Here is a 17,576-nt window from a genome sequence, read left to right on the forward strand (position 1 = left end):
GGGGTCCCTGCAATCTTTGCTTCTGGGGGGTCCCTGGAACAACATATTTTTAGAGGGGGGGGGGTCCGTGGCTAAATATACATATCATTTTGGGGGTCCTTGACATGAAAAAGTTTGAGCACCACTGATTATAGCAACATAAGTTTACTAAAAACTGTAGAATCCCCCCAGAAGCAAAGATCTGAGTTACAAATGTTCGCTGCTTTAAAAAATACCTATTCAAAGATTTGCACAAATGTTCAAGATTTAAAAAAAAAAAATAGCAGATGTACAAGCTCATAGCGCGGCACTCAGTGCCGCGCTATGAGCTTGTACATCTGCTATTTTTTTATAGCCAAATAAATCTAAAAATGATGCGTTCCCGGTCTTATTAAATGCGGTTAAATGAACACAGGTTTCTATTGTAGGGGACGGGCCACAGCACTCAGCCACAATGTGACATTGAGTCTCAGCATCACTAACACTAAAATCACACAATGACATAATAACGTGTCATATGAGGACGCATGAGGAGCTGATGGCTGCCTCGTTCCCTTCTGCTAACTGGTCGTCTAGCGCATGCTTAGAGGAGCTGGAGAGCTGACAGGTATTCCCTCTGCACCTCCTCCTCCTGTGTGCTCTGTTTCTCTCTCATGGGCTCAGTCTCTCCTCTCCTTCTCCCACATGCTCTTCCTCAGTGGTGTAAAGTAACTAAGTACATGTACTCAAGTACTGTACTTAAGTACAATTTTGAGGTATTTTTACTGGAGTATTTCCAATTTTCAGTGATTTTACTTCCACTCTACTACCTCTACATCTCAGAGGCAAATATTGCACTTTTACTCCACTACAATTATTTGAAAACTTTACTTACGTTACTTTAATTATCAATTATTATATCATAAAACATACATTAACCACTTTAGCCCTATTTTATACGTAGGCTATTTGAAAATAGCAGATCTACAAGCTCACAACGCGTTGTAGATCTGCTATTTTCAAACATTTTTGTACTTTTACTTTTGGTACTTTAAGTATATTTTGATACCAATACTTTTGTACTTTTACTCAAGTACATTTTGAATTCCGGACTTTTACTTGTAACAGAGTATTTCTATATTGCAGTATTGATACTTTTGCTTAAGTAAAATATCTGAGTACTTTTTCCACCACTGCTCTTCATGAATACTTTCTCTCTCTAGCTATCCTAGAGAGAGAGGAAGAGGAGGAGGCAGGAGAACAGGGATGTCTCCCAAAACAAATGAGGCCCTGAGCGTCCTGTTAAAAATGAGAGGGTTCAAGTCCCCTGGGCTCTGACATACACACGCATACACACACACACACACACACACACACACACACACACACACACACACACACACACACACACACACACACACACACACACACACACACACACACACACACACACACACACACACACACACACACACACACACACACACGTGTGCGTTGAGTGCACGCATGCATGCACATGTACAAACACACACACACCAGTCAGAGTATGGAATTACTGGGCTAGTGCAACACCATAGGGAAATGGGGCGCACCTTGAATGAGGGGAGATGAGGGGTTTGTGCGGACTGGTGTGTGTGTGTGTGTGTGTGTGTGTGTGTGTGTGTGTGTGTGTGTGTGTGTGTGTGTGTGTGTGTGTGTGTGTGTGTGTGTGTGTGTGTGTGTGTGTGTGTGTGTGTGTGTGTGTGTGTGTGTGTGTGTGTGTGAGTGACCCAGTTACGGCAATGGGATAAAATTGCTGCATTCGTGACAGGCCTTCAACATAAGGTCCCACCTGTTCCGTTCAAACGCCCCACCTGTGTTTGTGAGAGAGAGAGAAAAAGAAATAGAGAGAGAGAGAGAGAGAGAGAGAGAGAGAGAGAGAGAGAGAGAGAGAGAGAGAGAGAGAGAGAGAGAGAGATAGAGAGAGAGGGAGAGAGGGAGAGAGAGAGAATGCGACAGATGTTTTGGAGTGAAGGACAAGGTCACATTTTATGTAAGGGTCACTGCCGCACTGTAACCCATAAGACCACACACACACACACACACACACACACACACACACACACACACACACACACACACACACACTCTCACTCACTCACGCCGGCAAACAGAAACAGACTGACAGAATGAAAATTAGATAGACAGGCACACACACACATTACTGTATGTTTATCATTCATTGGCAAAAAAAGTATGAAGAATTCAAACCCAATGAATTCCAGACTTTCCACTTTCTATTCCTCCATTTTCCTCCCAGTGGCAAAAACTACAATAACTTTAAACCACCGAGTATTGAATAATCCAATGTTTCCGCTCCATGTAAACGCTGTATGCATGCTGAGGTGTGAGCTGTGTGGTTCCTCGTTGAGATGCTCCATGTTTCATGCCGAGTTTCAGCCTTCCATCTGCCAGTCATCAATCACTCCTACTGCCTATCATTACTATGACAGGCTGTCAGATCCCTGCCGTGCTCTCACCTGGCTATAACGCATCAGTATGGAGGCACAGACATATATGTAAATTCATAAAATACACACACACACACACACACACGCACGCACGCACACGCACACACACACACACACACACACACACACACACACACACACACACACACACACACACACACACACACACACACACACACACACACACACACACACACACACACAGACACATGCTTACATTTGAACTACAAACATACAAAGACACACACACATACAGAAACGCATGCATCACATGAAGACAAAATGGAACAGCAGTTTGCTTTCAGCACAACGGACAGCTCCTCATGGTGTGCTGTGTGCCATTGTCATCTTTCAGCACCAAGGACAGAGACATGCTTTTAATGGGAAACTGAGAGCCCTCTACATTCCAGTTGGAAATAGGAAAAACAAGCCTCACACAGATAGCAAACAATCCACATGATCTGAGTTATTTGCTACATTATATTTGAACAGCGTGGCTGGCTAGACAGCTACTCGTCTATGACACATCTATTATAAAATGTAAAGGTAGGGTAAGTGAAATTAGTGTGTTACGTAAAATAAGTGTTAAATAGCTCTATATTCTTTTTTTAAAGATATTTGTTCTGGCTTTTCTGCCTTTAATTGATAGTGTATAGTGTAGATGGACACAAAACAGAGAGATGGGGAGGGACATGGGACATGCAGCAAAACTATGAAATTGAAGCTGATAAATGGGTACTCTACCTTGATTGGCTGAAATTGTGCCACCCACTTGAAAATGTATTTCTTATTTATTAAAGAGGAGATCCCTGTTACAGAAAAAAATATCCCTTACCCAGGCCTCTACCTTTAAGTTAAATGTTTAAAAATCTATAAAACATACTGTAGAAAGCGGAAGAGGCAACTAGATATCTGTCATGCATCAAAACGCTAAATAACGATGTAAGTAGATGTAAGTAGCACCCAAGGGTGGTCTTTTAGATGGGTCCCAGGGACAACACACAGCGTTTAACTGGTGTTTCATCTTATATGGTTATAATATGGTTATTCATGTAGAAAATGTATCTGAAAGAGATAAACACAATGCCAAATCTGACAACTTTAATATTTGCTAAGTGTATGCAAACATAGAACAGTATATTAAGTAAATTCAATAGAGCACCGAAGTCCTGACGTCACTCGTTCATCCCCAGGTTTGCGGAAGTAATTTCTCTATGGAGAATAACATTGGGTCATCTTAGAATCGTCTCATATAAGAATTGTGGTCCAAAAATAAACACAGCGTGTCGGCGTTATTGTCAGGGAGGAGGTTCTGTATCATTTATGATAGTCAGTCACTTATATTTGATACAGTCTGTTTCTGGCAAAAATGTAACTAATTCGGCGGAAGTAACATTAGCGTTTTCTCACCGTCAGTTGATGCTTCATATCCATAAGAGTCAACCCGCCGGGGTCATGTGTTTATTTTTGGAACACAGTTCTTATTTGACGCGATATTCAATACGTCTATGGGATTCAGAACGGGGGTGGAAAACTGCAAACCAGGTAGACAAACAAAGGATGTGTAAATGACGTCAGACTTCGGCGGTCTATAGCACCAAAATAAATAAAATAATAAAATAATAAAATACTTTGTGGTGCCCTCAGTGAGCCAAATAAAGTGTATGGTGCATTGTGCACAGCTCAATTAAAGTCTCTGTAGCATAGAACATAGTACATAGAACACAATCTGGGAACCCATCGTCAAATAAAAAAGGAAAAACAGCGCCCCCAGCATTTTTCACTTTTGCATTTGACTCTGGGGGGGTGATTAACTAGACCTATGCGGTTGGAAACCGGGGTTTGGACATGCCCTCAGCCCTCCACTTCCGGTGATACGCCTACGTTTTCATTCCCACTAACAATATTTCTCCACGGAACACTAACACCATTTCTCCCAAAGAACATGGATTGTTCTGGTTATAAGCCCACTTGTTTCTATGATGAAAGAGCAAGTTAAAATGTTACTAACTTTCCGTGGTTTTGTCGGCTCCGAGGACGCTATTGTTAAATAACGCCAAAAAGAGTAGCATCATGATTGTGCGAAGTATAAAAAGGCTGTATTCCCTAATTTTATCCTCAGTAGTAACATTCTACTTGTGTGCAGTGAGATTAAGTACCTTGGTCACTGTATCTCTGATGATCTCACAGATGACAAAGACATCCATAGACAACGCTGCAAACTGTATGCCCAGGCAAACATACTAATGTGGAAATTTCACAAATGCTCTGTAGATGTCAAGGTATCACTTTTTAAAGCTTTCTGTACACCGTTGTATACGGCTCACCTGTGGAGTAACTACGAGGCTAGCAGCATGCAAAAACTAAAAGTTGCATACAATGATGCATTACGGTTGCTGGTGACGGTACCAAGATGGCACAGTGCCAGCCAGCTGTTTGTTAACTTGGGGGTACCTACCTGTCAAGCCCTTTTAAGAAATGTAATGTACAAATTCAAATGTCGTCTTGAAGAGTCTGACAATCATGTTATTAAGATTTTAATTAACCCTATGAAGAGTTCTACTCGGTTCTCTTCCATGATTTGGAGACATTGGCGCAACAGCCTCTACTGACTATGAGCAGCTGTAGTTGGACAGTTTTTATGTGTTTTTTTTGTGCTTTTTAATTATTTTTATTTTTATCATTGTGTTTTTGTCGTTCTGTTTGTGATATGGACCCTGAGTCTGAAATAAAGATTGAATTGAATTGAATTGAAATGAGTTTGGGTTTGTTTCCAGTGGGAAGCGAGCGCACAGATGTAAATCCCGCCCCCTACATTTGATTGGGTAAAGCGCGGCCTGCTTCCTGATCTGAAGGCACGCCCACTTGTAAGCTAACGCGCACACGTTCAGAACGGGGCTCCCGACAGATTCAGTAGCGCAGCTCTGAATCTGTTCTTGAGAGATTACATAGAACATAACAGAAATAGCACCATAATAAATAAAATATACACTTTGTTGTGCATTATTAGCAAAAATAAAGAGTTTGTGGTGCTATTTTCCGTTGCCCTGCAGCAGACTTCAATATCTTCTATGGGGGCATTTTAATATGGTGGCATTAGTGGCATTTTACAGCACTATAACAACAACAATCACAGTTTATTTTTAATTTACATGACATTTTTGGCGACTGCACACGGCACTAGTTTCAGCACGTTTGTTATACTCAATAGTGTTACCCATACAATCAGGTCTGCTCACATCACGGCACATTTCGTCACATTTCAGCTCCGCGAACGGCCCTTTGTTACACTCAAACCCTACAGTTACCGTATAGAAATTGGTCTGAGCATGCGAAAGATGGTGTGTGGATTATCATTATTATTTCTAAGACGATTTCTACGTGGATTTTATTGTTTATAACGTAAGATAAAGTAGGATGTGGCCATGCAAAATGGTGGTGTCCCGAGGACTTTTTTTATATTCTTTTCTTTTCAACATGGAATCTGTTGTTGGTAACAACTGTAGTGCATCCCACAGACACCGCGACGGTGACATGAATGCGTCCTTTCTCAATAATGTGCGTCAGAGACACAGGATGCAGGCCAAAGAGCATATCTGACGTACATGCACTACATGTTGACATTATGATCAATTCTGAGGAGGGAAAAAGAGAAGACAAAGTGTGGTGCAATGTGTCCCCTCCAGAAATACATGATGAGTCACAATTCAGTAAGTGGAGAGATACAGTAGCTGTGATAGCTGTAGCCTAATAACGTTAGGGGCGATAAGACAGGTGTAACACAGAGAGAGCTCCTCTCCTATCACTTGCAGACCATCATTAGCGCCTCAGCTGGGTGACAGACACTGCAGCATCTGCTGGCAGGCTGGACCCACGCCAGGTCCACTGACACTGAGAATGAAACTCACCACCGCCGGATATAAAGAACACAGATAGCAAAAGAAGATGGTGGGTGCCCTTGTCCTCTTCTCCCCTGTATGTGTGTGTGTGTGTGTGTGTGTGTGTGTGTGTGTGTGTGTGTGTGTGTGTGTGTGTGTGTGTGTGTGTGTGTGTGTGTGTGTGTGTGTGTGTGCAATGCATGCATATATAATATATGCACACATAGGGGCATAGGTACATCAGCATCTATGCTGCCAGCTCTTGTTTGGGTTGTAAGTGAAGAGCATATGGAATGACAACTGTTGCCTTCATGGGGAAATGGACAGATTAATTGAAATTGAGAACAGATAGGAGAACAGACACGCAAGTGATGAGCATTTAACACGATCGTCAAGGGAAAAGCACTAAGGGGCTGTGTGTGTGTGTGTGTGTGTGTGTGTGTGTGTGTGTGTGTGTGTGTGTGTGTGTGTGTGTGTGTGTGTGTGTGTGTGTGTGTGTGTGTGTGTGTGTGTGTGTGTGTGTGTGTGTGTGTGTGTGTAAGTAATAAGTGGGTGCCTGCTCAATACCACCTGTCGAGAACGCTCAACAACATACCAACACATTAGCAACGACTAATGCAATAGCAACCAGCTCCCCAGTAATCACAATGGCACTGTCTCTGTGCAGGCTGGCAATGTGGACAGCTGTCTGACAAAACCCATGCATTTGCAACCAGTAGCCTTTCAAGGAACAGGGGTGAAATAATCATGATTTATGGAAATCTCATGAACATGAAACCATGACATGAAATCACTTGCTCTCAATGTGCACAGTAGCGCTGGATGATATATTCTATAATTATGTTGGAGATACAAAAGTAGGCAGCATCATAAATATTGAATACCTATCAGCAATTTTAATGAGCTTTTTATGTGGGCAATTGTGTTCCTTGAGGACCGGGCCAATTTCATTGGCCTCGACCTCCTCCTACTATCGATGTCAATGATGAGCACGTGTATACACATAACTGAAACAAAATGTACTGTATGTGTTCCTGCCGTGTTTTATTAAGTTAAATATTATATTGTTATTATGAGAATATTGTAGTTGTTGAGGATATCTTTCTCTCTGGATCTAATATTGTGTGTTAGGTTACTGGTAAGTAAACAATAATAGTCTAAAACTAGAAAAAGTGCTCCTCGGAGCACAGGTCTCCGCCAGGTCAGGTAGGTTAATGTGGGCCAGCAATGTTTGGAATTCGCCAATCAGGATGGAATATGAAAAATCGGACGGAACCATCTTGATCACTTGACTATAGAGATAATGTGTACCGATTTTCATGATGTTTGGACAAAATTTGTAGAAGAAAAGTGTTGCAAAAATTGGCCTCCTGGTGGCGCTATAATCGGGCAATGTTAAAAGGGTGGCATTTGTTCCTCAACGCAGTGCAAATGTGCGTGCAAAGTTTCACCGCAATCGGACGCTGAGTTGATGATTTGCGTCATTTTGTTCAAAACGGGCCACTCCTGCAAACTTTAGATGTCAATCTTAGCCAATCAGGATGGAATATGAGAAATCAAACATATCTGTCTTGATCACATGACTATAGAGATCATGTGTACCGATTTGCGTGAAATGTTGATCAAATCTGAAAGCTTAATATGAAAAAAAAATGTTTTACATAACTCGGCCTCCTGGTGGCGCTATAAAAGGCAGATGTGAAAAATGCAGGGCAAAGGTTTTTCCTTGGCCTCTAGAGAGTGTGCATACAAAGTTTTACACAGATCGGTGCAGTTAGATAAAAACACGAATCGGCCTATTATAGCGCCACCATGAGGCTGATTTGAAAAAAAGTGGCCTTTCTTCCTCGGCTTAGTGGAAATGTGCGTGCAATATTTCACGGAAATTGCACGCTGTGTTCATGATTTGAGGCATTTTGTTCAAAACAGAGTACGCCTGCAAACTTTGGAAGCCAATTTTAGCCAATCAGGATGAAATATGAAAAATCTGAAAGTTTCGTTTAATGACTGTATAGAGATACTGTGTACCGATGTGCAGGATTTTTGGACAATCTGTAGGAGTACTGTCAAAAAAATAGTTTTGCACAAATCGGCTTCCTGGTGGCGCTATAAAAGGCCCATCATGTGAAAAATTTGGGGCAGAGGAAACACACACACACACACACACACACGGACGGACACACGGACAGACGGACAGGGGGCAAAACATACTCTCGCCATGCCTTTCGGCCTGGCGGAGACAATAATATAAGTATAGCACAACCTACTGTAGGTGACTACTGCCTAGGACTGATATCACCCCCTGGGTGAGTCAGCGCACCTTAGTGTCTGTGACTTCCCTCAGGATGAATCACCCTGCTGACAAACCAGCTTTCATTTCATCTTTACTCAACAATGGACGACATCATTGCTGCCGATTGGGCAGCAGAGCCCACCTTTTTGATTGACTGATTGATTGATTGATTGATTGATTGATTGATTGATTGGTTGATTGATTGATTGATTGATTGATTGATTGATTTGAAAGTTTGAGAGCTAATTGTGGTCCTTTGAATGCACATCAGTGGTGGAAAGCAACTAAGTACATTTACTCAAGTACTGTGCTTAAGTACAATTTTGAGGTATTTTGACTTTACTGCAGTATTTCCAATTTTCAGTACTTTTACTTCTACTCCACTACATCTCTTTTTTTTTTTTATTCCATTCCAATTATTGGAAAACTATAGTTACTAATTACTTTGCAGATATAAATTATTATATCATAAAACATAAATGAACCACTTTAGCCCTATTTTAAACATAGGCTAATAGCAGATCTGCAAGCTCACAACGTGTTGCATCGCACACACTACACAGCTTGTAGTGTGTGTGTGTGTGTGTGTGTGTGTGTGTGTGTGTGTGTGTGTGTGTGTGTGTGTGTGTGTGTGTGTGTGTGTGTGTGTGTGTGTGTGTGTGTGTATTATTATCAATAATAAATACACTCATACAATTTCAACGTACTAGACAAGTACAATTGCGAAGAACAACTCAACTAATTCAGTTCAGTTGTCTCAGAGTGCGGCCTCGTCCCTCAGACTCATGAGTCTGTGTCTTCCTGTCCATTATCAAAGCCGGCGCTCAGTGTGGTACATTTATCAACCATGGAGATTAACGTACGACACAGAAACAAAAGCTAGTCATTTCCTCCCATTGTCTCTCCTCTCTCTCTGCAATTCCCTGCATCTTATCTCTCTGATCATTTCATATGAGGTCAGACAGATCCAGCTGGTGGAGAGGGGAAGTTCACACACACACACACACACACACACACACACACACACACACACACACACACACACACACACACACACACACACACACACACACACACACACACACACACACACACACACAGTGATCATCTGGCTTTTACAAATGAAGAGCGTGGTGCTGGTGAGATTGGGGGCGTGAGAGTGATTGGACAAACCGAGGAGAGAGATGATGAGGAGGGGAGAAGATTGAAGTGGTGGCAGATGAGGACCTCAGGAACACTGGAGAGCACTTGGATGCCACAGGCCAACCCCATGACTACAACGGACTAATCTATATGGCAAGAACCGTTTAAATCCTCTAATGAGGTCAATTATCTTGACTAAATGTGACCACACACACACACGTGCACACGCACGTGCACACACACACACACACACACACACATACACACACACACACACACACACACACACACACACACACACACACACACACACACACACACACACACACACACACTGCAGGAGTATTAGACCAAAGCGTTGTCAGTGTTAAAGGAGCACTTCACCCATTTTCAACCCCATCTTCGTATAATTGGTCCTCTCTAATGTTCATTATAAGATCCATATACTCACTCTGCATCTCATTGGTGGGCTGGACAGCTCAGAAGCTTGCCTACCAATGGCATCATCGATAGGGACAATTAAGAATTTCACCTTGCAATGTAATGTGACAATAAAGTTTGAATCTGATTCATGAGCATTAGTGAGGACCAATTATATGAAGATTAGGTTGAACATGTCCAATGAGGCCATGGTATATTGTTATTATCTGGGATATAAACACATTTAGGCTGAAAATAAGACAGAACTACCTGAAGTCAACCCCACCACCACCACCAAAAAGAGCGACAGTGTAGTGTAATATGAAAAATGCCTGTGTTATATGCTTAAATTCATAGTTACTCATATGTAATGTATTCAGATCGATAAGCAATGGATAGATTGTCAGTCAATTACAATTTGCATTTTCAGATTTAGAAAAAAATGTCAAACTGTCAAATGAGAAGACGCTTGTTTGCATTTTGCTCTGCAAGAGGAGGATATTTAATCAGACCATCCATGAGTAACTGTTGCACAAGAAGTGCATAGCTTTTCTCAAATTCTCTCATTCTGAAAATGAATGGTGCCATTAGTTGCAGCAGTCTGTATTCTAAAACAAAACAAATCATATATCTGCACTAGAGTATAATAACCAAGTGCTAGAAACTGATAGAATTTACTGGTGTGACTTTGTAATGAATATGCACAGTTTTGCGTGTCATCCATTTGTTGTGGATTTGACCTTGACCTACAGTTAGCAGCTGCACAGTGATACAGAACTGAACAAAGAAATTAAGCTTCATCATAGCTCTGGTATATGGTTATTATTATACCATATCTATCAACCAATTGTGTGACCAGTTTTAGGTTTCGCCCTGCTTGAGTGTGAAACGTAATAAATAATATTCATCAAATTAAATTTAGTACAGATATCTGTATCAAAACCATGACACTACTTTCACATTCGGCGAGACCACCATGTATGGCTGATCTTATATTTATATTAACATGTCTTTAGGCATGTATTTGGTGTGATTAAATTCATTTTAGTTAAGGTAAGGCACCGGTCAGATGGTTACGGTTAGGCACACAGAACTGTGGTTAACGTTAGGGGATAGGCTTAAGGTTTGAAATTTGAGTCGACATGGTCCACATGGTGTGTGACATTAAAGTGAAGTGGACCAGAGGACCTATTATACACTTCGACCTCATACTGCATTGTAACATTCTCTCACTTTTGCCATCCCTTCGTCCTGTCCTCTCCTCTCGCTGTCCTCTTTTGTCCTCTCCTCTCGCTGTCCTCTTCTGTCCTCTCCTCTCCCTGTCCTCTTCTGTCCTCTCCTCTCCCTGTCCTCTTCTGTCCTCTCCTCTCGCTGTCCTCTTCTGTCCTCTCCTCTCCCTGTCCTCTTCTGTCCTCTCCTCTCCCTGTCCTCTTCTGTCCTCTCCTCTCCCTGTCCTCTCCTCTCCCTGTCCTCTCCTCTCCCTGTCCTCTCGTGTCCTCTCCTGTGATCTTCTTTCCTTCCCTGTCCTCTCTGCCCCAAGACTGCTCAAACATACAACAGAAGGTTCTACACATTGACAAACAGAATTCTACAGAAGCACACACTCCTCTCGTCATCTTTACACTTTACAGGGTAGATCAATGAGCCTTGACCGTCTGAACATCAACTGCCAAGTATGGTCTGCCACAATCTGGGAACCCAGCGCCAAATGAAAAGGAAAAACAGCGCCCTCTGCCGTTTTTGACTATCTCAGTTGGCTCTGGGAGGAAGAAAACGTAGCACCCGTGCGCAAGGAAACCGGGGTTTTGGTCTGCCTTCAGCGCATCACTTCCGGTGGTGCGACTATGTTTTCATTCCAACTAACAATATTTCTACACGGAACACTAACACCACTTCTCCCAGAGAACATGGATCGTTTTGGTTATAAGCCCACTTGTTTCTATGATGAAAGAGCAAGTTAAATTGTGAATATCTTTCCGTGGTTTTGTCTGCTCCGCGGACGCTATTGTTAAATTAGTTTCGGCTTGTTTCGAGTGGGGAAGGATCGACGGACACGTGAATCCCGCCCACTACATTTGATTGGGTAAAGCGCGGCCTGCTTCCTGATCTGAAGGCACGCCCACTTGTAGGCTACTGCGTACATGTTAAGACGAACCTCCCCGACAGATTCAAACGCAGAGCAGAATCTGTTCTTGAGAGATTAGGTCTGCCATGACCAGTCAGAAGAAGAAGACAGGGGAGACATCCAAACTCTTTCTGCTAAAGTCAACTCAGTGAACCACCATGAACTACACACTGACACCATCTGACCTCACGCCCACATCCCCCCAATTCCCTCATGTCTTGAAATGAGACTAAAGTACATGAGCATGAGGGCAAAAAAAAAAGAATAGAAAGAAAAAAGGAGAAAGATGTATGGAGCGAGTCGAGAAAAATAACAGTTTTAAGTGTAGGCCGCGCCGGAATACGAATGTCTTAGATAAGCACATTACAACAGGATCTGATAGCTGCTGCTTTCAGGGACTAAGGCTTTTTTCAATACCACCCGCAATGCCTGCATCTGTGAAAATACACAGTTATAAGAAAAGGAAGGAAAAACTAAAGCTACGCTAAATTAGAGGACCCATGCACCCTAGAAGATTGAGAGAAAATGAAAGAATAAGGTGGATGTAAATCAAGCAATACTTGACATGGCTCTCAGTAACCAGCATGAGAGCTATAGCAACCCAAACACACACGAATAACTTGCAATAGCAAGTATTAACCTTGGTCCAAGCAGGCTGATCTAGTATCTGCAGTCATAGCCTTCTATTTCTGATCTCAGGCCAGTGTTAAGATCGGTGACCTGGCATTCACCCATACCTGCAGCCCCCTGAATCCACAATGATCCCTGTTGTCTATGAGCTGTACAGGGATCAGCCTCTCGCCATACAGTACCTCCATCGCACTGAGATCAGTGAGGCTTTGAGGCTGAAAATGGAGCAGTGTTCTAGGGGGCAAGTAAGGCTCCCTGGTCCCAGCGGCCCGGATTTAAGCCATGCATTGATTTATGTAGCGCTCCTATAATACACTTCCCCTCTCCGGATGGGGGACATAAATCTGCCTCTTGTTTTTGTCACACCTCTTTTTTTTATTTGCTGACGGGATCTCCAATTCAATCTCCACATCTCTCTCTCTCTCCCCCTCTCTCTCACCCACACACATGCAATTATAATAACCTTAAGGGCAATGTCAACACATCCAACAAATCTTCAGTGTCAGGTTTCAGAATTCAGTCAAATAGGAGTTATAAAACACACTGGTCTCACTCAACAGTAAATCTCATTACCAGGCCAAGCCAGAAAATTGCATTTCTAACTAGGCAGATATTTAAAGGGAAAAAAGGAACAGTATAAGGTGTTTATCTGGAGAATTATGAAGCTGCCCAAGGTTCTACCCACAAAGAGTCTCACAGTGGGAAGGCAAATTAGAATACATTGCAGTAGTAATGAGCTATCTAAATTCAGAGTTCTTATTGCTTGGAATTACACAAAGAATTGGGTTCTGTGAAGCACTGGCTGGCAAAAAAAGAAACTGTGATTTCTGCTTCTCGCCAAAAGAATCCCCCTGTCGAGCACAGACACTCTCCTGTACTGGGAGAATCATTTGAGCTTCAGTGTGTATCTGTAAATGCAATAATACCTACGTAAATGGCATTTGGTGATGCCTTGCCCATTTCTGCATACTTGGCTGCTGTCAACATGTCAGCTGCACTCTATCACTCTCTCTTGTGGGCAAACACACACACATACACACACACATATGCACACACACATATGCACACACACACACACACACACACACACACACACACACACACACACACACACACACACACACACACACATGCACACACACACACACACGCACAACCTCTGAAATTCTAAATGGATGACTTGAGGGTGACTATGATTAAAGGAATTTGCACAGCATCCATGGTTCCCTAGAATGAAACGGTAGTTAAACAGCAAATGACAGGAGTAACGGTGCTTCAAAGTTATCTGGAAAACAGCTTGGCATCCTCTTGCTCCAGAGGCAGCCTCTCTGTCATTAAACAGGACATGGATGCACCATTTCACTTGTCATTTGTAAAATTAAAACAGAAAAATGGATGCGGAAGAGCTGGGGGCGGAGGTGGGGGGGGGTGTCTGGATTTATAGCACTTTTCATTTGTCATTTCTTGGGGCTACGGTTGCTGCCAATTGGAGTGCGAAATAAGATAGACAGCACGGGGCAATGTTGAAAACCGATAGAAGACAGGCCTGCCTGAGACAATGGACTTCTTATTTTCCCCTGAATGTAGCCCTGCTGTACTGTAGCCCAGGGGACTCAATTAGAAGCACGGTGTGCTTGTGTTTTCCACCCCCATTGACTCGGCAGTAATTTGTTTACTTCACAGTGACGCTCTGGATAGAAAAATGTTTCCTGCGAGTGCAGCTACGATCCTACCTGCAATGTTACAATGTGTACATGAGCTACCACTGTAGGCTGTATAGCTGCTTCACACACACACACACACACGCACACGCACACGCACACACACACACACACACACACACACACACACACGCGCACACACACACACACACACACACACACACACACACACACACACACACACACACATTTGCATTGATACATTCCCAACATACTGTTATACAATATGCACCCCTGAATGTGCTAGCATGATGACACAAGCACACACAGCACAGCACAATATAAAACATATACAATATTGTTGCTCGCAGGCGAATTCCATTGAAACGAAGCCAAACCCTGACCTCTGGATGAGGTCATGGCCTGTGGCATCTCCATTAGCATATGTCTACATCCTGACCACAGACTGCCAGCCATGGGCAGCCGGCCAGCAGGGAGCCTCTCTAACCATTGCAGGGAGATGTACAGCCAGTGCTAGACAACAATGACAGATGTTAACTTGTTATTCCACTACCTAAACAGCAGTACCTGTCTACGGGGAGTTGATGATTAGCCCTGTCTGTACCTGTTGATCTAGCCGTTTCTGTATATGGCACATGCCAACTGAACTAACAACACAACAGACTCTGCAGTAGCCACAGTCATAGGCCGAGATGAACTCAAGATGAGGAACAAAGCTGGCAGCAACATGATTGATACACACCCAGTTACAGAAGTCAGAAGCTCCATGTGATATGGGCTACTCCCCGTGTCATGTTGATTTGTCCTTGAGCAAGACACTGAACATCTATACCTGCTCCAATGTCCAAGGCTCCTAATAGTTAAGATGGGTAATTCAGAGGACAAAATAATATGTGCGATTTGCAAATGCGCTTGGCCAAATAATGCAATGTTCCCTCCATCCATGTACTGTATGTATATTTCTTATTTAAGAAACATTTCCAAATAAAGTTATAGGAGATGGCCAGTTTAATTAAGGTTCACACAGAAAACATACACAGATTTGAATGTGTGAACATGAACAATTCAAATTGTTGTCTCTAAATTCCTCCAGAGACTAATAGGCAATTGATATGTATTGCATATCAAGTCTATGAACACACACATTTCTGCATTTAAATCCAAATGAATTAGAGACTACAGCCTATCTCCACTGTAGAGCTAATGGATGTGAAGCACAATATAGCCCATGCACCTGTGAAATCAGCCTGAATCTGTCTGTTCACTCGGTAGGCTATCCATTCCACACAGTCAATGCAGCAGCAACTGTGTGTTTCTTCATGCATCATGAAGAGTAGATAGGTCACTTGTTTCTAAGCTTGTTTGCCTAATCAAATCTACCAAGTACCAACAGAGTTATCTTAGGTGCTGGGGGTGTAGTCTGTTAAAAAGAGCAGGCTTGTTTAATGAAACAAATCTTTTTGTAACACTAGCCATCACTTGATTGGTGTTGGACTTATAATAGCCTACACTGGCATTTCTCTGTCAGAAAGTGACACTTCCCATTCCAATGGTAAACGCTGCGCTCTCCTATAATAGAATACCTTTCCTCACAGTCAGTGACCCAAAAGCATCGTTAACCACTTAAACCCCAGCATCCGTATTGAGGCGAAAGCTTTCGTTGAAAATAGCAGATCAACAAGCTCATAATGGCATTGTGAGCTTGTCGATTGGCTATTTTCAACAAAAGCTTTCCCCACAATAACACAAAACAGAAAAGACACTAATATTGAGCCCCGACTACGCCGGTTAACCATTTGGGGTTGAAGTGGTTAAAGTAGCCTCCTAGACAGACTGGATTCCATTCAGAATACAGCAAAAAAAAAAAAAGAAAAAAAAACTAATGCACAAACCGGCAAAAAAAATGCTTGAATGATATCTTTTCAACATCCATCCTTATCTGCTATAATCTGGAGACGGCCACCATGCACGGCCACCTCTATGACAACAACATGACACATCACCGTCAAAAGGTAACAGGATAGGTGGGCACCTCGGTGTAAAATTGGCCATTGGGAAATGTAGGCTATTTGATTTTTTTTTTGTAAAGTAAAGTATAGATGATTAGAGAACATGCTTGAACGTTCGATAATTAAGGTTTACTATTTCTACAATTGCTACAAATTTCTACAAAACCTGTATATCCATTATCCAGTCATTTTGGGGCATAAACAAGAAGTCGAAGGATAAAATTAAGATAATGATAATGATGTAGGGCCTACCGTGCATGTTCACAACATGTATGCTTTACATTACTTTCAAATATATATATATATATATATAAAATAGCCAATTTTACATCGAGGTGCCCAGATGTCCCATAGTGCCCAGACTAACCCACCTATCCGGTATCCGACATCACTGAATGCGCACCACGCAGGACAGTTCGGGGGGGAAAGAGCGCAATTAACTTGCCCTTCACCTACCTTTACCGGTGTGTGCGGCGCACAGCCCAACAGCAACTAAAGCCACCACGTCGACTATTATTCTCAGCATCTTCTCTCTGGTGTTAAAGCGGGGAGATTCAGCCAGTGGGACGATGACCTCTTTCCTCTCTTCTCCGTTTCTCTCTCGCGCGCGCCTTTTCGCCCTGCTCTCCTTTGAATTATCAGTGTCCTCCCAAGCTTGTGCTTGTGTCCTCCTCACAGCTTGTGAAATATCTCAACAGGACATAAAGGAGAGAATGGAGAAGTCAAGTGGTAAAAAACTGCACCACAGCTCGCCGTGAGGACGGTCGGTCGAAGGAGCAACTCTCCGGTGAAGACGAGAAACGGTCGGAGCGCAACCCGGGACTAGACTGTTACGTCACGGGATGGAGATTCATACTCTCTCTCTCTCTCTCTCTCTCTCTCTCTCTCTCTCTCTCTCTCTCTCTCTCTCTCTCTCTCTCTCTCTCTC

The 17,576-nt window shown here is 42.7% G+C and overlaps 1 protein-coding gene across 1 annotated transcript in view; it reads right to left on the reverse strand.

Annotated features, from left to right (window-relative positions):
- The window catches only part of LOC308084888 (calsyntenin-2-like), a gene marked incomplete at its 5' end in the record, with an annotated part of 322,921 nt that extends 305,747 nt beyond the window's left edge, over nt 1–17,174 (reverse strand). Inside the window, one exon of the mRNA XM_080427850.1 lies at nt 17,105–17,174. Within this exon, the coding sequence (XP_080283976.1) occupies nt 17,105–17,174 (70 nt within the window). The remainder of the gene's footprint in view (nt 1–17,104) is intronic.
- Between the last annotated feature and the right edge of the window lie 402 nt (nt 17,175–17,576).

Source organism: Gymnoscopelus braueri (assembly GCF_963280865.1).
Source record: "Gymnoscopelus braueri genome assembly, chromosome: 5".
In the NCBI taxonomy this organism is placed as follows: Eukaryota; Metazoa; Chordata; class Actinopteri; order Myctophiformes; family Myctophidae; genus Gymnoscopelus; species Gymnoscopelus braueri.